Source organism: Hippopotamus amphibius, chromosome 2, assembly GCF_030028045.1.
Source record: "Hippopotamus amphibius kiboko isolate mHipAmp2 chromosome 2, mHipAmp2.hap2, whole genome shotgun sequence".
NCBI lineage: Eukaryota > Metazoa > Chordata > Mammalia > Artiodactyla > Hippopotamidae > Hippopotamus > Hippopotamus amphibius.
In genome coordinates, this window is record NC_080187.1 from 25,113,842 (window position 1) to 25,133,469 (window position 19,628).

Below are 19,628 nucleotides of genomic sequence, written 5' to 3' on the forward strand. Positions count from 1 at the left end.
AGAATTCTATGCAAGGATAAATGGCTTTTATATTCACTAATTTGTCTTTGGTTTATGAATAAATCAAATATAAGGGGAAATATTGAGCAGATATATTTGTATCAAATGTGTCTAAAAACTCGTTCAAGTATCTCTAAGGCCAGCATCAAGTGGAAAAAAGGAAATATGCATTGAAAACCAACATGGAAAATGGTCACTCTCATCATTAAAGAAACGTGTAAATAATTACCATTTCACACCTATTAAATTATCTAAACATTGATTAGTTCATAAGGTTTTGGGAAAATTGGTTCCTTCGTACAATATTGGAAAGTATTAATTGGTACAATCCTTATAGAAGACAATTTAGCAGTGCCTAGCAAGAGCCATTAAAATGCTCATTTCCTTTGATTCCTATATGTTTATCTTAATGTTAATAATAAGAAAAAAGTTGCATAAGGATGTTTATTGCAGTGTTACTTGTGACATTACAACTTGGGAACTGTCTCTATGTCCTATGATTGGGTAATTATTAAGTAATAATATCAAGACTTAACTAATATGAAACCATTAAAAATAAACATGAAGGTTCGTATTGAAGACTAAAGATGAAATACAATGCAAAAGAAAATTTAGAATTCTAAACTGTGTGTAAGCAGGCAGAAAGTTGCAGAGGAAATGGAAAAATGGCAACAGTTACATTAAGTGGAACTACAAATCACTGTTCGTCTTTTTAAAAGTGTCTTTAATATTGCCATATGGTTTTAGTAACACATAAATTGTGGGATATTATAATGAATAGCTTTCTCCAAGCTGTCTTGTCTCAGTGTTTTTATTCCCACAAATCCTGAAGCCAGTCTGATCGGTCATAACTCTGAGACCTGACATCTCTCAGCATACTCAAGGGAAGATTTGTGTTTATAGCTAATGTTCTAAAATTTTACTGAAAGTTCTGTGGTAATTCTTAATACTAGTGATAAATGTAACATGACGCTTCTGTATATTGGATGAGCCGGAAAAGATTTTTTTCTTGGAAAAGATTTTTCTCTGGGCAGATAAGATCAGAAAAGTCAGTGAGCATGGCTTCATTCTTTTAAAACCTAAAGAAGCTCTCTTAGAGACTTGAGAATAAAGGAAAGAGAAAAGAAACAAAAAAAGACAGGAGAGAGGAAATTTACTGGGAATATTGAGGAGTAGAGTTTAAGGAAAGAACATAATGTGGTTAGAGGCAATTAAATAGTCTGGAACATTTTATTTTGATTAGACACAAAGGTAAAGATCCAGCATTATTAGTTTTACTTGATTGTTGCTTGAAATATTAACCCAGATTATATCTGTATTTATTCCAGCTTCATAAAATTCTCGGAGATAAAGTGAACAATACTGCCATAATTGAAAAGCAAGTACTAGAACTTTGGGACAGACTGTATCATTCTTGGTTTGTAAAGGTAAGTTATCTTAGCTAAGGAGTTCAGTTGTAAACTAATAGTGTCCTTTTATTGTGTAGACTCATTGACTAGGTAGGATTGTGTTAACATTGGAATTTTGTTTATTGACATTTTTAAGCTGTAAGCTCTTAAACCTCAGGTCACTAAAAGTCAGCCTGAGTTGGTGGTTAATCTCCAGGGCAGAACCCACCAGTCTCTCTGTATCAGTATTCCATCCTCCCTTCCTTACCATCAACAGCATCTCATCCTCTAGAACAGATTTGTGCAGTGGAAATCTAATGCAAGCCCCAGATATAATGTTAATTTTTCTAGTGGCCACATCAAAAAAAAAAAAAAAAACTAGGACAGGTGAAATTAATTTTAATAGTGTATGAGGGTGGGTCAAAAATTATCCTCACTCTGGTTATAGTAAAACTTCTGTTAAAACTACAGCCAGAGTGTGGCTAATTTTTGAATCACCCTTGTATTTTACTTACCCCAGTATACCCAATATGTGTCATTTCCATATGGAATGAATAAAAAAATTTAATGAAATTTTATATTTTTCTCATTCTAAGTCTTAGAAATCTGGTTTATCTTTTACACTAACAGCACATCTCAGTTTTTGAGCTAGCCACATTTTAGGTACTTGGTAGCCACACGTGGGTAGTGGCTACTATTTGGGACAGTACAGCTCTAGACATTAGGAACTTTTCTCTTTGAGGAAGTGAAAATAGATCCAGAAGTTTAGAGATATTTATTTCATTTTAAATAAACCTTTAATGCTACTCTTGCTCTTCCTTCAGCATTTACGACAAAAAATAGTATCATTTTTCACTAAATATAAAAATGATGGTTTGAAAGCAGCTCGTTGTGCCAGGCCGTTCTATACACTGGGTTGGCAAGGCATCTGCGCCGTCAGGAACTGTGCTATGGAAGGTGCCCATCCAGGGGAAGGAGATAGAGTGGGTCAGAGTTGGTGGTTGGTTTTTCCCAGGGTTGAACTAAACGGAAGAGAAACAGAAATGAATCTCTTAACTTGGGGTGGGGGGTAGGAGGGCTCAATTTTAAGTTTGAATTTATTGCTTAGTGACCCGTATGCCATTGCATATGCTTGCCCCAGGAGGAGTTGATAGAACGATGATGGTTTTTGTGGGTTTCAAAAACTGGGAGTTAAAGCTAACCCGGGAATCTCTGGGTGGATATCTGTTTTAAGAGCCAGATGATTAGAAAGGTTGGATCTATTTCTCTGCTGACTCTGAGGTTCTGCATGCAAACAAGTAGTTTTTACTGTCCCTCACCCCTTTGAGCTTCATTTATGGTCCAGCGTAGGTTTGTAAGTGAGTACATGCACTGCTTTCTTTACCTCTTTTATTAGGACATAATGTCTTCATTGCGTCATGAAGATTGGCATCCCTGTGCTTTTTGAAAAAGTGTGAGAATGGAAACACATGCAGAATGTTAAGAATCTACTTCTGTTTCTAAATTTTAACCTTACCAGTCACTTTGTTTATTCATTACTCCTTCAAGTCTATTATTTCTGCATTTCTGCCAGTGTAATTCTCTTCCAAATAGACGAGTTAGATTTCCTGGACCCTTGTTTCTTTTTCACTTTCTATTTTTCCCTATCTTATTGAGATATGGTTGAAACATAACATTGTATTGGTTTTACCTGTACTTTTTCATATTCTCATTTCCCCTCTGCTCCCTTTAGCTTGTATGGAAGAGTAAAAAGGGAGATGAAGAAAGGAGGGAAAAAGCAAAAATGGGAGACCAAGAGAAAGGTTAGAGGGGCTAAAAAGGGGGAAAAATAAGATGAAAGTATATGCTGTGGGCGTGTTCAGTTGAATATACTGGCGAGTAAAGTGTGTTCATGAATACTTAGAAGGGAAGCATTTAAGCTAGGCTGAGACAGTAGCTAGAATGTAAACAGAAAAATATATTATAGATCTTTCAGTGGAGTTCTTTGTTGATTTCTTAAATAATACAAAGTTTTTCACCTTTGTGTACTTACTACACAAGGCTCAAGTGGGCCTAAAACAAAATAGGCTATTTATACCTTCTATTCTTTAGGTTAAGTTGGAGATTTCATGTCTGAACTGCTTAATTCCATAGAACGTAACGCACTCTGGAAGGCACAAAGGACACAAGATGCACATAAGTCGTCAGAATAGCTGGCTGGGAGACATTCTGGACTGGCAGGATATCGCTTCCTTTGTCCACGAGAACATTGAGACATTTCTTTCGGTAAGAAATAATATTTATAGTTAAACTGGACTCAGGAACAAAAATAGAAACTCTAATTCCCAGTTTTCTTCACACACTGAAAGGCCTTTCGTTACCCTTTTTTAATGCCATGACATTTACAGTTTTGAGTTCTAAATGCGCTAGAAAGATGTCCAAAAGCCATAGGCCTTGGGTGTAGCTCCCCGGATGCCTCCTCTGTGATTGAAGAGTAACCAAGAGATGCTGACTCAGGAAGCACACCTGATGGCTGTGGCTCTCCCAGATTCTGAGGTGGCATCCTCATCCCCTAGGCTGACCAGAATGTACCAGTTGGACCACTAGAGAGGGGGCTGCCTTTGGTGGGTAAAGAAAGCTATTTGGCGGATGGAAATATGGTTCCAGTCACATTAGAGAGACTGGATGTTTAAAGGCTTAGCTTGTTATCATCCCACCTGTCCTTGCCTCATGCACCATCCACCTCTGCCTTGTTTTCCAGAGGATGGAAGGCAGCAGGGAACAGCTTGCAGTGTTGCCAGGTTTCAAAAGCCATTCTTCAGTTCATAGCGTACTTTGTGAGGTACCTCAGCCTGTGGCTTTTCAGAGATGAAAAGACTTCTCTCGTGAATAAACGTGTAACTCTCCTCATGTTAATAAAAGTGGAGATTTGCTGTGGTAGATATTTCTTAAATTTAATTTTTATCAAAATAATAGATGACCATAGCTGAAAGGTCAAAATGTTTAAGGTTTTTAATAAAAAATAGCAGTGCCCCTGCTCTCTGCTTCCCCACTTCAGTTTCATTCTCCAGAAAGAGCTCTCCGTTCTTTTAGCTTTCTCTGTGTAGCTCTAAATTTCTAAAATAATGATTATGCTGCTCTCTCTTGGTTTTGCAGTATTATCTTCAGGCTTCCTAACATGGGAGATGAAGATACAAGTCCCTCAGTGCTTCCTTACAGCTCCCGTGGGGTTTTCTTACGACTTCTTTGGTCCCTTCACCCATGCCTGCATTCACACTTTCCCTTCCTCCCAGTCACCTAATATAGCTGCAACAGGTTGAAATTAAATCTAGAAATTCATGTCCTTCAATTCTAAGAGTGTCGTTTTTGATAATCCCCTCCCTCTGTTTTCTCTAGTCCAGTGGCTCTCAAACATTTTGGTCTGAGGACTCCAAAGAGCTTTTGCTGATGTGGGTTCTATTGATATATATTGTATTAGTAGTTAAAACTGGGAACTTTAAAAATATTTATTAATTCACTAAAAAATAATGTTACTTGTTGACATAAAGAACATGCTTTTTGTGTCTGAAAAATAACCATTTTCCAAAACAAAAAAATGATGTAGTGAGAAGAGTGGCTTTCTTTACATTTTTGCAAACCTGCTTAATGTCTGGTTTCTCATATTTGTTTCTGCATTGTCTGTTGGAATATGTTGTTTTGATTGAAGTATATGAGGAAATCTAGCCTCACAGAGATATGTGGTTGGAAAAGAGGGGAGTCTTTTAATAACCTTTCCAGAGCATTGTGACTATTCTTTACTACACCAAAACTCAACAAGTGTTATTTCCTAAAGGTTAGTTGCAGTGTGGAATTTGAAACCATATCAGTGAACTTTTTCTACTCTCTTATATTAAGGTCCATTGATCTATCTTGGCTAGGAATGGATCTTTTACCCTTAAGTGATTTTGTAATGTGCACTAGTCATTTGGAATATTGGTTCACTGATATCTAATCATAATATATATATTCTAAATATTGACATATTTTGTTATACAGTATTTAAAAAATCACATTCTTTAATATCAGAACAAATTTTAATAAACTGTCAAGGTCAGCCCTTGATTGAATTTTTTGGTTTTATAATACCCAATGTCTCTTTCTTCTTTTCTAAACCTTTCTTCGTAATCCCTTTGAGTACGTAGAAAAGTTATTGGATTGTTGGTGACTACCAGTCTACAATTAATATATTCAATTAATTTCTTAAGAATTACCGCAGAGTATTTCCTATCAGTATGACCCAGAAAGTATGTAAAAATTTTTTTTGACAAAAATTCCAAAGTGACTGAATTCCCCAAAAGAATGTTTGTCAAAATTACAAGTAAGGGCATTGTTGGTTTGTTTCTTAGAATCAGTGGCATTATTCATTCATTCTTTATCCCACAAGGTCAAACAGTCATGCATATTTTTGTAAGCATTGTGAAGCATATTCAAGATTTTATGTAAGGAGTTATTGTAAATGAAACCAGCCTGCCAAAGTCCTCTTATGAAGGCTGAGCTGAGGCTTGCAAGAAACGCCGAGGACAACAAAATATGCCTTTATAAGTGGTACATTTGAAGTAGGAAAGGAATGGATAGGCCTTTCATAGAGCAGATGGTATAACTTGAGCATACGACAAAAAACAGAACTTTTCTTTTGGAAAGGGCACCAAAATAAAACCAGACATTAGGAGTTCTGGTCCCAGCTCTAGTTCCACGTATTAGCTTCATGCCCTTGGCAAGTTTTAAAAACTCTCTGAGCTTCAGTTTGTATATCTGTAAAATAAAGATGATATCCTCCTCATTGCTTCCCTCACTGCATTGCTGTGAAGTTTATGGGAGCATTTTGAAAACTATAATGGAAGATGTTTTTCTGATCATCTTGCTTCCATGTTTTTTATGAAGAGGAAGGATAGTCCTCTTGGGGAGAATAATAGAACAACATAATCATGTGGGACTTTAAGTTCATGAAGAGATAGGAAATGAAAACATGTAGGTGTGCTGTAGATATTACACAGCTTCTTTCAGTAATATTTAACACATATTAATATCTGATTCTAGTGAATTTGCAGGTGATGGATCAAATGAACTTAGTAGGTCTTGATATAGGGTCATTATCTATCTGAGGAAAGGTTTTCACCTGCAGACCTCTGACCCCATCTGTTCATTTCTTTTATCATGACTTTAGTGAAGTCAGTGACGTGATGCTTTTGTGTTTGTTGATAGTTCTAAGTTAAAGATGGCAGGGCAGTGGGGGAGGTAGCTAATAAGACTAATGTTAGAATTTCACGGCCTGCGCTTGTGGTCCTACAAGCTACTTAAAACCACAGGTTGCATTCTGGCCTATACTTCTGTAGGTATTTTTTCTGTGTGTGCCATTTTCACATAGTTATAATCATGCTATAAATAAACATCTTGTGTCCTGTTTTTTAAACTTAGCATTATATCATAAAATATTTTTCTGTGTTATGATAGAGATGTTTTAATGGCTGCCTAATATTATTTGTAGTAGATTCACCATAATTTACTTAACCATTTTCCTTACTAAGCAATATTCAGATGTTTTCAGATGATTTGTTTTTTTCATTTAAAATAATACTCAGTCCTTGTTGTTTCAGCTTATAGCACTAAAACACTACATTAAGAGCCTACTAGATCGCTGTAGAAACTTCTTTCCTGAGGATCGGTTCTAACATGCAGCCTTCCCCCCTCACCAGATCTTAGAGTCTCTGTGGATCGTCATGAGCCGGAACGTGAGCCTGCTCTTCACCACTGTCACCACGCTCCTGACCATCCTCTTCTACAGTGGGACCGCACTCCTCAACTTTGTTCTGTCTCTGGTACGTACACACAGATGAGTACATGTCTCACCTCTTCCGCAGTAAAGCATATTCTCGGTTCCACTTGTGTTTCCTTCCTGTAGTTTCCCAATGTGATATTTTAGGAGATACTGTCCTTTGTTTTGCAGATAATTTTCCTGACCACACTATTTTATCTGTTAAGTTCCAGTGATGAGTACTACAAGCCAGTGAAGTGGGTGATAAGCCTGACACCACTGTCTCAGCCAGGTCCTTCTTCTAATATTATTGGCCAGTCTGTGGAAGAAGCTATCAGGTAGGGGTAAGATTTATGCTGTTCTTACTCCCTTCAGAAACTGCCCTCCACGAGAGGCCCATTTTTCTGTCTTGAGCCTTGCTAGTAACATTCAGTGCTAAACTAGTGAGGGACACTGGTATTTTCATATTTTTAAAATCTCCTTTGAGAGGATAATGTAATACAGTTTCAATATCTGACTCTCAAGCCTGTGATGTATAAAGGTCTAATGGGCTGTCCCCAGGCTCTTGCTCCAGCTCCTAATCGTCACGTGATTTGCTTGGGAGAAGCCCCTCCTATACCACACATACATCTCACCTTCTCTCAGAACCCTCCTTGTATTCTCAGGAATTCTAGCTTTGCTTGGGGAGGAGAGGAGATGGCCTTCCTGTTTCTTCCTCTTTCCCTCTGCAGCCAGGCTGTGCCCTCTGCAGGGGCTAGTTTAGATACTGGAAAAGCAAAATTTTTGGTTATTTCCAAGTCATGGTCTCTGTGTGTATCGCAGGTTCTGGCCAGAAATTTCTGTCATGTCTTCTGGAGTCCGTGTATTGCAGGCTTGACGTCTGAATGAGATGATTGTTCAACTTTTATGTTTTGTGTCGTTTTTCCAAGTCACTGACTCCCTGTTCTTTTTCCTCTTCGTCATGTCAGGTAGGGTGAGGCCTTTCTGCAGCCCTGTCTCAGCGCCTTCCCAAACCTTTGTCCCTCATTGCTTTTAGCTCATTCATAAGACTTTACTTCATTTCGACGTCATATGAATAGCTACTCAGATTAAATCCTCATGTTATCCATTAGAGCTCCTTTTTCTAGTGAGTTGTTAGTCAAGCAGTCTAAAGCTTCTCTTGAATAGTGAATCTTTGGCTGGCATTTCTGTTTCCACATTCTTTTAAGAAAATGGTAATTGCTTGGAACTACTCTTCCACAGAAATCTTGATTTGACCTGATAATTCTGTCTGACTGATTTTGGCTTATTTTTTCACTGTGTTCATGTCACAGCTGGTGAGGATACCACTTTGATCTTTGGAAAACCCTTGGTTACGCTCAAATAGCATGCATGCACCTAAAATATGTTTTCCCTGCAAACTTTTTTAGGTTTTCTGTTTTTCCTCCTAGACTTTATTGGACAGTAGGCGGGACTGAAAACAGAAAAGCTCTTATCCCCTTTGGTGCTCCCAGGTATCCAAGTGGAGCCATCCCTATAAAGATTCTAAGTTTGGGAGTATATTGTCTACTGTAACAGCTGTCAGGGAGAAGTTGTCTTCAGGAAAGATGCTTGCTGGCTTTAGCATCCCTCCTAAGCTTATTTGACCTTTGGTTATCATCTTTATTAATCTATCAATAGATTAACTTTAGTGTATCTAAGTGACATCTGTTTCAAAAAAGTTTATGCAAATACTCTACCAAAAAGGAAAAATAACTTTCTATCTTCCCAATAGGATAAAGCTATGGAATCAGCCATGTCAAAGGCTGATTCCATAGCTCTAGTCATAATCCTCTAGTCAGTATGACTTAAGCCAAGTCTTACAGAAAAGTATCCAGCTTGTCCAGAAAGAACTTCAAGAAAGATATTTCATTTTCCTGAAGTAACCTTTATTAGCACAGCTGACCATCCTCTAAATGTCTGTCATTGAGTCATCTTTTTTTCATACCAGATACACCACCTCCTTTGTTTTAAAATTATTCTTTGATGTCGTGGTTCCTTGGAATTGGTAAGCAGAGCTGTGATTTGCACCTAGGTCCAGCTGATTGAGGTCATGCACTCTTCTGGTATACCATGATGCTTCTTCCAGGAGGAGATGGTCGGAACAGAAGATGATGGATTAAATTTGTGGTACTGTTAAGACTTTTCAAATGGGCACATGAGGCTGGCAGCTGCAAATTTAGTTCTTTGCAGAGAAAGACAAATATATGATATCACTTATATGGGGAATCTAAAAAAATGATACAAATGAACTTATTTACAAAACAAATAGATTCACAGACATGGAAAACAAACTTATGGTTACCAGAGTGGGGGGAGGGTTAAATTAGGAGTTTGGGATTAAAATATACATACTACTATATATAAAATAGATAACAGGGACCTACTGTAAAGTACAGAGAACTGTATTCAATATCTTATAATAACCTGTAATGGAAGAGAATATAAAAAAGAATATATATATTCATATATATGTATAACTGAATCACTTTACACCTGAAAGTAACACAGCATTGTAAATCAACTGTATTTCAGTAAAAATTTAAAAAAATTTAGGTCTTTGGTTCAGGAAGGAATTTGAGGTTAGAGAGAGTACTGTCATCTACAGAGATATGAGGAAATATGTGTCTTTTTATAGGTTAGATTTGCTTTATCTTCTTGGGATTGTACACACTAATTATGTGCTGTAACAGTAGCCCATGCCTTGGTTCTAATGTATACTCATACAAAAACCATTCATTGTATTATCTTATTTTTTTAAATGTTTTTTTATTGTGGTAAAGTCACGTAGAAGACTTATTTTTAACACACAAAAAAATTTAACAACCCTCAGTACCAGCCCTAGAATCCTAATTGTTCTCAAAATTGATAAATTTCTGTGAGTCTGAAAAATATGGTACAGACGAGATAACTTGTTATAGGCTGGGCCATTTTTCTAACCACAGCTATATCAAGTTATATAAATTATAGATTATAATTCAGGATGATTTTTAGCAGTCTGAGTATTTCTTCTTTCTTACTGGTCAAGTTCAAGACCTAACATATACAGTTTTACATAGACGCCTCTGAAGAACTTTCTCATATATGTAAGATAACGAGTTCTAGTTCTATAAGCGCCTGTCAGTTTTTTTATTTTTAAGGATTGAGTTCGAGATGGAATATGTTTCTTCATGGAGAAAGATTTTGAGAGGGAAAATATTATACATATGATCATGAAAATATTATAGTGTCCTGAGACTGTAGTTTAGTCTGTAAATTATCAGTGATATCAGGTTTTATAAGCATCAATCATTAGTCATCATCAGTGTTGCAGTTAAGTGAATTATTAAAGTAATTTTATATGATCCATTAATGTTAAAAGAGGAATTGAAATTGGGAGTTAACTGCATGTTCAGACAGTGAAAGTGTCTTTGTCCTTCAAGCTTTGCCTTCTGAAATATGTGGCTACTTGATAATCGCTGTCTCATTGAATTTCTGAACGTTAGTTGTTTTTCTCCATTCTGAATAAGTATTCTTCTAAACTGAATACATTTGTGGTTGGGTTTTCATTTCATGAATTTTTGAGTTAGTGGCATGCATCCCTTACCCCCAAACATCTTCCTCCCCTTAGAGCATGTTGTGTCCTGAATGTTTGCATCACACCCTTCTCCCCCGATGCTCCATTCTGCTTGCTCTGGTGGAGATATTGCACATTACTAAGTTGCATGTTGTCACGGCCTCAGTGCAATTTAGTGTGTGTGATATTTTCACATGAGTGCATGCACACGGGTATGGCTCTTGCTTGTGGAATTACAGCTTTTCAGGGCCCATGAGTGGGAATCCTAGTGATGAATTTGATGGGAGATGTATGTACTGTGAGATTATCATTTGGAAAATGAACATGCTTCCCACCTCTACCCTCCAGTTTTGCAGAATTAAAAGTGTTTGGGTTAAAAAAAAATCAGCGTCGATCACTTAGTAAATCAGTATTTCCAGTTTTTACTGGAAATATTAAATATTCATTGGAAAGAAATTCTTGTGGATTTAAGGTTATCAACATTATTTGTTTAAATTAAAATCTATAAGGAAGAGTTTAAAGCTGTAAGAAAATATATTTTCACTTATTTGAAGAGAGCTCCTAACACTGAAATAGAGAGGCAGACTCTCTTTTGCATATTTGGGAAAACTCACTAAATAAATTTATTTAAAGTAATTATTAAAGTAAGCTGGAGTTCTTAAATAATAACAAAGTCAGTAAATCTAATGCATTTTTCACTTACTCAATTAAAGTTGAGTCTAGTAAACCTAAATCTTTGCTTCAAGTTTCCGAGGGAAATGACCTTTAAAAACCGTCTTGTGTTTAGCTCCTCTGTGGTGCTTTAAAAATTGCTAAATTCATTTTAATAGGCCTCTGAGAGAACTAGTGTTGAAATACAAATGTTTGCTCTTTGCGTATGTAATTGAAACAACTTCTTATTGATTTTTTTAGTTAGCACTAGCGTAGGTATCCATGATTGGTAGGCATTGTCAAAGACACAAAACCATGTATTAATTACATAAAAATATTGAATTGCTATTTGCTACTGCCATGGACTCCACAGGATTTCATGTGATGCCTCTGTCGTACGCCTGTGTGTGACTCACAGTTATCTCCAGTGGGAATGGAAGGCTTCCTTGGGAGCAGCTCCCCCTGAGCCCCTCACCAGCTCACTGGGTCTGCCTGCCCAGCATGACCATTTCCCTCTGGAATGGAAATCCAGTGTCAACCAAGTTTCTGTCACGTTTCTGTACATTTTACTGTGGCGCTGCGTCTCGGGGGTGGCTGGTGAATCAGGAACGGGAGGGAGTCGCAATGAAGAGATTCCCAAGTGGCTTTTTCTGTGCCACGTCTCTGCAGGTGCCTGCGACCTCCACCAGCTCACCTCTGCTTGAGGTGCGTTGTGTGGCGGTGAGGGTAGACTGCGTTCTCTGTCAGTCAATAATCGCTGTTCCGTGGGGAATGATCGTCTAGTAGTCTTCCTATCTGACCTCTAGGAAGAGAAGAGGGGAGAGCCCATGTAAGGAGATGTTGGGAGTAGGCACAGTTTGATTGTTGGCTCTTCACTCTCCTTTTCTTTCTTTTTCCTTAGACTGTGCTTCCTACTTGTTTGTGGTCCAGGGCCCTGTGTACCCTCAGGGCACAGAGCTTCTTGACTGTGGTTTTTCATTCCCCACCCACATCCTTGTTTCACATCTCACCCCATTAAAAGCAGGTCATCTGCTCGAATCCGGAGTTGTCTGGCTAGATCTCTCTCACTCAGTTTAGAAAAGTAACACAGATACTCCTTCAGTCAGAAACGAGAGGGGGCTGATAGCTGAAGTAAAAAATTAGGAAACTTGTGAAAATAACAGTTTCATCTTAGAGTTTATAAAGAATAAAGACAGCTGGTTAAGAATTAAAATTCAGTCATTTGAAATCAAGTCTCTGGTACAGAGGAGTTAGATACATAGTTGTATAAACGAGACATGGACAAACAAACCTTTATGTGTCATACAGTATAATTATACAAGTGTTTATTAGGGAAAAACTTAGACAAAAAGCTGATTGTGTATGAACTTGGAACTTTTATTCACAGACAGGTGTGCTTAGATGAGGCCTAACTGGATGGGACGCACTATGGCCTGCCTTCCAGCAGCGGGGACCCCAGCCCTGTAATGGTGTCTATATGGCATGGGGTAGGGGAACATCTATAGGACTGTCTGACAGTGGAAGGTCTCTGAGTGAGAATGTGGCTTTGTTAGAACGGGGGAGCCTCCGGCTCAGGGGCTGGTGTCAGTCTCACCCGTTGAGCTAAATCAGGCCTGCTGAGCCAGATTGACTGAGCTACCAAAAGCAGAGAGCAAAAGAGCCTCCTGAGGCTTCTGAATTTGATTCTCTCCAGCTGCTGAGTGCTAGGGAAGCCCGGAGATGTAGTTAGAGAACAACTGTCCGTCTTTAAAGAGTCACTGAAAAGAGGGGTCCCAGAAGATGGAGGACACGCAGATATTCTTCCATTCAAAAGAAAAGATTGAGAAGGAGAGTGGAGGAAAACTATATGCTACATACATATGAGACTAGTGATCTTGATACCTGATAATAGTAGCTCCAAGAATAGCTACTGTTATTGAGCACCCAGTGTGCATCAGGTCAGTTACTCATTGCTGAATCATCATTTAGCTTTTCCTGAGCTGATTTGCTCTTTCTGCCAGCATCCACCTACATAATACCGTAAGTACGACGAAGTTAAGCCTTACGCCTTGAGGAGATGTGGTGCGATGTAGCAGGCAGTAACTTCTGACTGGGTGTCCATGGACTATAGGTTGTCTCTGAATGGAGAGAGAAAAAAAATTGCTAATGTTCCTCAAAATGTTAGACACCATATGACGCAGCATTTTCACTCTAAGGCATTTACTGAAAAGCAGTGAGAGCGTGTGTCGAAATCTTGTGCTTAAACGTTCATAGCAGCATTATTCACAATAGCCCCAAACTGGAAACAACTCAAATGCCCATCAGTTGGTGAATGGATAAACAATTTGTGGTATATCCACATAGTGAAATACTACTCGACAATTAAAAAGGAACAAACTACTACGCGGGTGAACCTCAAAAGCATTGTACTAGGTTAAAGAAACCAAACACAAAAACCAAACACAATGACAGTGGGAATGTACTTGACACTCCTGAACTGTACACTTAAAAATGGTTAAATAGTAAGTGTCATGTTATGTGTATCTTACCACAGTTTTTTAAAAAGGTAGGTAGTGTGCGATTCTGTTAATATGAAATTCTAGAAATGGCAAAACTGTAGTGACAGAAAACATGTCTAGTGGCTGTCAGAGACCAGGGCTCAGGGAGGGATTCACTGTGGAAGGGCATGAGGAGACTTGCTGGGATGATGATAAGGTTCTGTATTTTAATTCTAGTGGTAGTTATGCAACTGTGTACACTTATCAGAGTTTACTGAATTACACACTTCAAGTTGGTGAGTTTTATTGTTTGTAAATTATAGTTCAATAAAACTTATACGGAAAAAAGAGAGGAGAAAAAAATGGCTAGGAAATTGAAGGAGTTAAAAAATTCTCTTAGTAAATTATTAGAAGATTTTTTTTCTGGTTTCTAAAAAGCTTTGTGCCAGATCATGAATAATAAGGTGGGGGAAATATATTGTCTTCCCTCATTAGGATACATGAAAATATTTAGTTACTGCAGACAATAGATAGTGCATTTAGAGTCTACAAAATTACTTAAAAGTTGCCTTAGTGAGAATATTACCAACAGACAATATTCCCAGAAGTAGGAGACTGTTTTCCTACAAGTGGTCCTTTATGGATTGAACTTTGCTTACTTGCCACCTAGAGGGGTGATTCAGTTGTGATTTTCCATTGCACTTTGATGTCAGCTTATTTTTGGCTTAAAATTTTTAAAGCACCAGGGGGTTGATTGAAGAATCACATCTGGATCTTTTCTCACTGGCCCCCCTTCCCCATTCTAGTCAGATTATGCACTTTTTTTCTTAGACTTTGTTCTCATTAATCTTTCCATGATATTTGATATTATTATTCCCTCATTCTCAAAAGCTTCCTTCTCCCTTGGTCTCTGGGAATAGTGTACCCAAGTGATTTTCTTCCTACTAGAGAAATGATTTCATTATCTCTTTGGCTGGTGTATCTTTGTCCTCAGGTCCCTTATGAGAACACAGCTCATTGCCCCATTTTTTCTAGGCTTGCCCCTTGGGATATCTTACCCTTTCCTATGATTAGTATTTTCTAGTGTATCTCAAATTTCTTGTCTCAAGTTCACTATTAAGCCATGTCTCTTATTTCCAGCTACCTCCAAGGCATTTATTTCCCTCATCCTTTTTTGACTTAACACTGCCCCAACTAAGCATATTCCCTTTTCTTCCATGTCCTCTCCCATTCTGGGGTCCTCCATGACTTTAAGACACTGCCATTCTTTCTCCCTCAGATTTAAAATCTGAATCTCTCATGTTCTTTTCCCTCCATGTCTTCTATTCAGTTACTATTCAGATCTTTTATATTTCCTGTGGGCTCTCTCCCTTCCTTTCAGTCTTTTCAATACCTCTTTAGTCTGTGTCCTTATTGTTAGAGGTCATATGGCACCTTTAAGACATTTTTGTGAAAGGTGCTGGTCAGTATGACAAGGGTTCATAATTTGGGGAGCCACTCTGTCACCAAATCCATGCCTCTGAATCCTATGTGAGTCACTAGATTCCAGGGTTTGACTTTACCCTCACAGTACACCTCTTGGGATGCTTTGGAAAAGCTTGTTGTGTCCTTTTGTGTGTACAGTGTCACTTTGCTGCCATGGTCTCTTTTTTCAGTTACAGACAGCTTTTCCTCCTCTCATGAGTGTATGAGTGTGCCTCCCACGCACCCCACAGATGCCTGGTTTTTGTAACTTTGTGGTACCTTGGGATAACCTAAGGTTTGCTGCCTTTGTGCTGTCTCTGAGCAGTCCCTTATTTCTCCTCCTGACACAGTACTACCTTAATCTTCCAACTGAAAAGCAAAAATGAAGTACCTGAGATTGCATATTTTCATTCCTATTAATCACCGTATATGTGTCTGTTTTTACACCTCTTGTGTTTTCCTCTCTGATTTTATTTTGGAGTTAATAAGATTTTTTTTTTTTGTAAATTCTCTCCCAGTGACCTGCATTCTTTCTTTGATAGCATTTTTACAAGTTCCTTTTGTAGGTTGGGTTGCATGGTCTAAGAAATCTGGGAACATTTTGTTAACAAGAGAAGAAGGGCTGATGAAGTACTGTTTATATTATCCCTCACTTGCTCTTCCCAAAGGGGAGGGCTGACCACAGCCCAGATGTCTCTGAATTTAACTACATCCTCAGAAATGAGATATTCGCACTTATTTTTCTTTCTCTTTATTTTGGTGGTGAGCGATCTGCTTTAGAAGTGAAGAGTTGACAAATTATTTCAGTGAATAGGGTATTTTAAGGTGTTTTATTTCAGTTATCTTTTCATTAGGGAAATTTAGTGAACAGTTTAGTAAATCTATTTCAAGGTTTCAATACAAGATTTTTATGTTTCTTTGAAATAAAATGAAGACAGCATTCTCAGGCCATTGGAAAAATTAAAGCTATTATGAGATTTGAAATAAAGTAGCCAGAAGCCTAGAAATACTGATTTTTCTGAATCACAGTATGATACTGTGTTTATTTTCTTTCCCTTTTATCTTTGGACATCCTAGAGGGGTGTTCGATGCTTCCCTCAAAATGGCCGGCTTCTATGGATTGTACACCTGGCTGACTCATACTATATTTGGCATCAATATTGTCTTCATACCAGCAGGTAACAACTGTTTCATAGCTTCTGCTGTCCTCTATTTAAGGGACATTAAGCCATTCTACACATATTTTCAGCTTCCTCAGAGTTAAAATGCTAAATTTTGAGCTCTAATCTAGTCCAGATTAGGAGCATAAATATGATTTGGAATGTTTGTTTATTGCTGTATGCCCAGTAGCTGGAACAATACCCAGCACATAGGAAGCACTGCATAAATAATACTTGTTTGTTAATTGAACATACTGTTCTGGAAAGGGATGAGTGTGAAGCAAGGGCCTCCAACTAGAGGGTTATTTTTGGTGTTTTTATTGCAATTACACTTCATTTTTATTAGAAAGAAGCAAGGTAGAGAATATACATTCTTAGCTGAGATTTAGAAACTAATTTCTGATGTGGCTTTGGAATCAGTACAAATAGTTGACCAATGCTCTAGTTATAGAACTGTACAGTCCTTTGGTAGCCCTGCGGGAGTGGTTTCGGGGCCCCCTGAGGATACCAAAATCTGTGGATGCTCAGGTCCTTTGGCCCTCTGTATCTGCAGGTTCCACATCTGAGGAGACAGGGCCAACTGCATACATATTAACTAACCATTGACTGGGAATAACAGCTGCGGGATACTAAAATTTTGTTGCTTAAGAATAGATTCATGAAGTAAACACACACTGCAGAAAGATTTTCATGGTCCAATTTTAAGATCTTGGACCTCATTCAACTGAAAAATTCAGTTAAACAGGGCATATCATTCCCCTATTTGAGTTTGTATTTATTTAACTTGTTTTGGTGGAAATTTTTAAGTAGTAGAAGCTAGTGCTTAGATTCTGCTGTTTTGTTATTGCTTTGATGATGATGTTAAGTTGCTTTTTCTTCTTTTATTAGCTTTAGCAGCAATCCTTGGAGCAGTGCCATTTCTGGGCACATATTGGGCAGCAGTACCTGCAGTTCTAGACCTGTGGCTTACACAAGGCTTAGGATGCAAAGCCATCTTACTGTTGGTTTTTCATCTCTTGCCAACATACTTTGTAGATACTGCCATCTATTCTGATATATCAGGGTAAGTATTCCACAGAACTTCTGAAGTTGATGATGAATCATCCAGGAATTTCTCTGGCCTTTTTTAAGAAGTTTTTTGGTGGTGGTTTTTTTTTTTTTCTTTTGGGCATGGGAGAAAGGACAGGTGGTAGGATTTTCAGTGGAATAATCTTTTATGATCCCACTGATATAATCAAAGTTTAATTTAATATAATTAATATCATGTACAAGGTATGCTGTTTAAGTATTATTTACAATACATGAGACCATGGGCTAAAATAAAATTGTGAATAAGCCTCTGGTTTAGTGACATTTAACCTAGGAAAAAAGTATTACTGTACATACTTCAAAATAAAAATATCTTAAGTACAATAACAAGTTAGTAGTTATTTTCAGAACTTATTTGCTTTTGGAGAAACACATTATTAGGTTGTGTGTTTAAGGATTTCCGTGTAAAATGATATCTCATCAAGTTTGTATCTGACAAGCAGTGCTTTCTTACTTTAGATGTTATAGTATGGTTCTATGCTGAGTACAGGTTAAATTTAAGGCAGAAGCCAAACTTTGGCGATGTAATAAATATGTCTGTTTTTGTAGGTTTTGATGTCTCTTTTAGAAATTGCATTCAGTAAATCAAGCTAATTCTCATTTAGTCATGTATCCAGATTAACATTGCTTATTAGAATCTAGGATGTAACCAAATATTGAATTTTATTCAGCTACTCAAATTCAGAATATGGCCTACTGAAACTATCATAACAGTTAATATATTAAATTTTCATTAAGTAAAACTCAATAAGGGTAGACAGGGTCTAAGTTTATAGGAAGAGGACTCTTCAGTTAATTTGAAATTACGAAGAGATAAGTCATATGCTACCTTGTTTTCCCTCTAGTAACTTAAAATAGAAAATAAATGATATAGAACTACTACAAAACCACAAAGTTCCAGAGCAAAAAGAAACAACTCCATAAGCAAGCCTTAGGGGAACTTTTATGCCTAAAACTTAAAGATAACAGGAGAACTTCAAAGTGTGCTTAACTAACATTTAAAACAGTAAGAGTAGTTACATGATTTATAGTTGTGTTTTCATTTCTTTGAACTTTGCTGTAAATTTTATATCAAGGTTTTTAGCTAGAATTTAACTTAAATATAGTTTTATCTTAATAATATAGTAATACCTTCTTTAACCAACATTATTAGGAAATGAAAGAATTTACATAAATTGCTTTATTTTATTTTGTAATAAATTAAGCTTTTAACAGCTCCCACACTTTTTTTAAGCTGTAAGCATTTTTTATAATTTTCCTTAAGTGTATTGTTTAGGGAAAATGATTACTTACATAGTATGACATGGAATACTGCCCTAAATCCTTTTTTAGAATGGGCAAGACAGATAAATTACAAATATAATTTATTGGTTTCCTGAAGACTGGCTCACCTTAAACGTTACTGAATTGTAATATAGTATAGGGTATCCTTCCAAGGTATTTAGTTATTTGCCCTTCACTAAAGTTTTCTAATCATCTGTGTTTAGAAACTAGAAACAAACAAACTATACTGTATTTCTAAGTCCCTCTTATGTCAGTGGTCATATGTTATTATCAGTGTGCTGTGCTGTTGTAACCTACAGGTATGCCTCATTTTATTGTGCTTCACAGATACTGCATTTTGGGGTTTTATTGTTTTTTGCTTTCTTTGTTTTTTTAACGAAGTGAAGGTTTGTGGCAACTCTGTGTTAAGCAAGTCTGTTGACTCTGTTTTTCCAACACCGTTTTTGTTTCTTTGTGTCTGTGTCGCTTTGGTAATTCTTGCAATAGTTCAGACTTTTTTATTATTATGTTTGTTATGGTGATCTGTGATCAATGATCTTTGATGTTACTATTGTAATTGTATTGGGTACTATGAACTACAGCCATATAAGGTGGCAAGCTTAAGTGTTTTATGTGTTTTGACTGCTCCAACCAACCAACCGTTCCCTTATCTTCTCCCTTTCCTTGGGTCTCCCTAGTCCCTGAGATACAGCAATATTGAAATAAGGCCAATTAATAACCCTACAGTGGCCTCTAAGTGTTCAAGTGAAGGGAAGAGTCAGACGTCTCTCA

The 19,628-nt window shown here is 37.2% G+C and overlaps 1 protein-coding gene across 4 annotated transcripts in view; it reads left to right on the top strand.

The window, feature by feature from the left end:
* TMEM245 (transmembrane protein 245) overlaps nt 1-19,628 on the top strand; it is an 83,634-nt gene that overhangs the window by 45,878 nt on the left and 18,128 nt on the right. For 2 of the 4 annotated variants that reach the window (XM_057721068.1, XM_057721069.1), the window contains exons 10-15: nt 1,329-1,427; nt 3,522-3,653; nt 7,100-7,222; nt 7,351-7,496; nt 16,402-16,502; nt 17,373-17,547. In XM_057721068.1, the coding sequence (XP_057577051.1) occupies nt 1,329-1,427; nt 3,522-3,653; nt 7,100-7,222; nt 7,351-7,496; nt 16,402-16,502; nt 17,373-17,547 (776 nt within the window). Of the gene's footprint in view, nt 1-1,328; nt 1,428-3,521; nt 3,654-7,099; nt 7,223-7,350; nt 7,503-9,211; nt 9,458-16,401; nt 16,503-17,372; nt 17,548-19,628 lie in introns of those variants that run through there. The other 2 variants (XM_057721071.1, XM_057721070.1) reach the window with 2 other exon arrangements.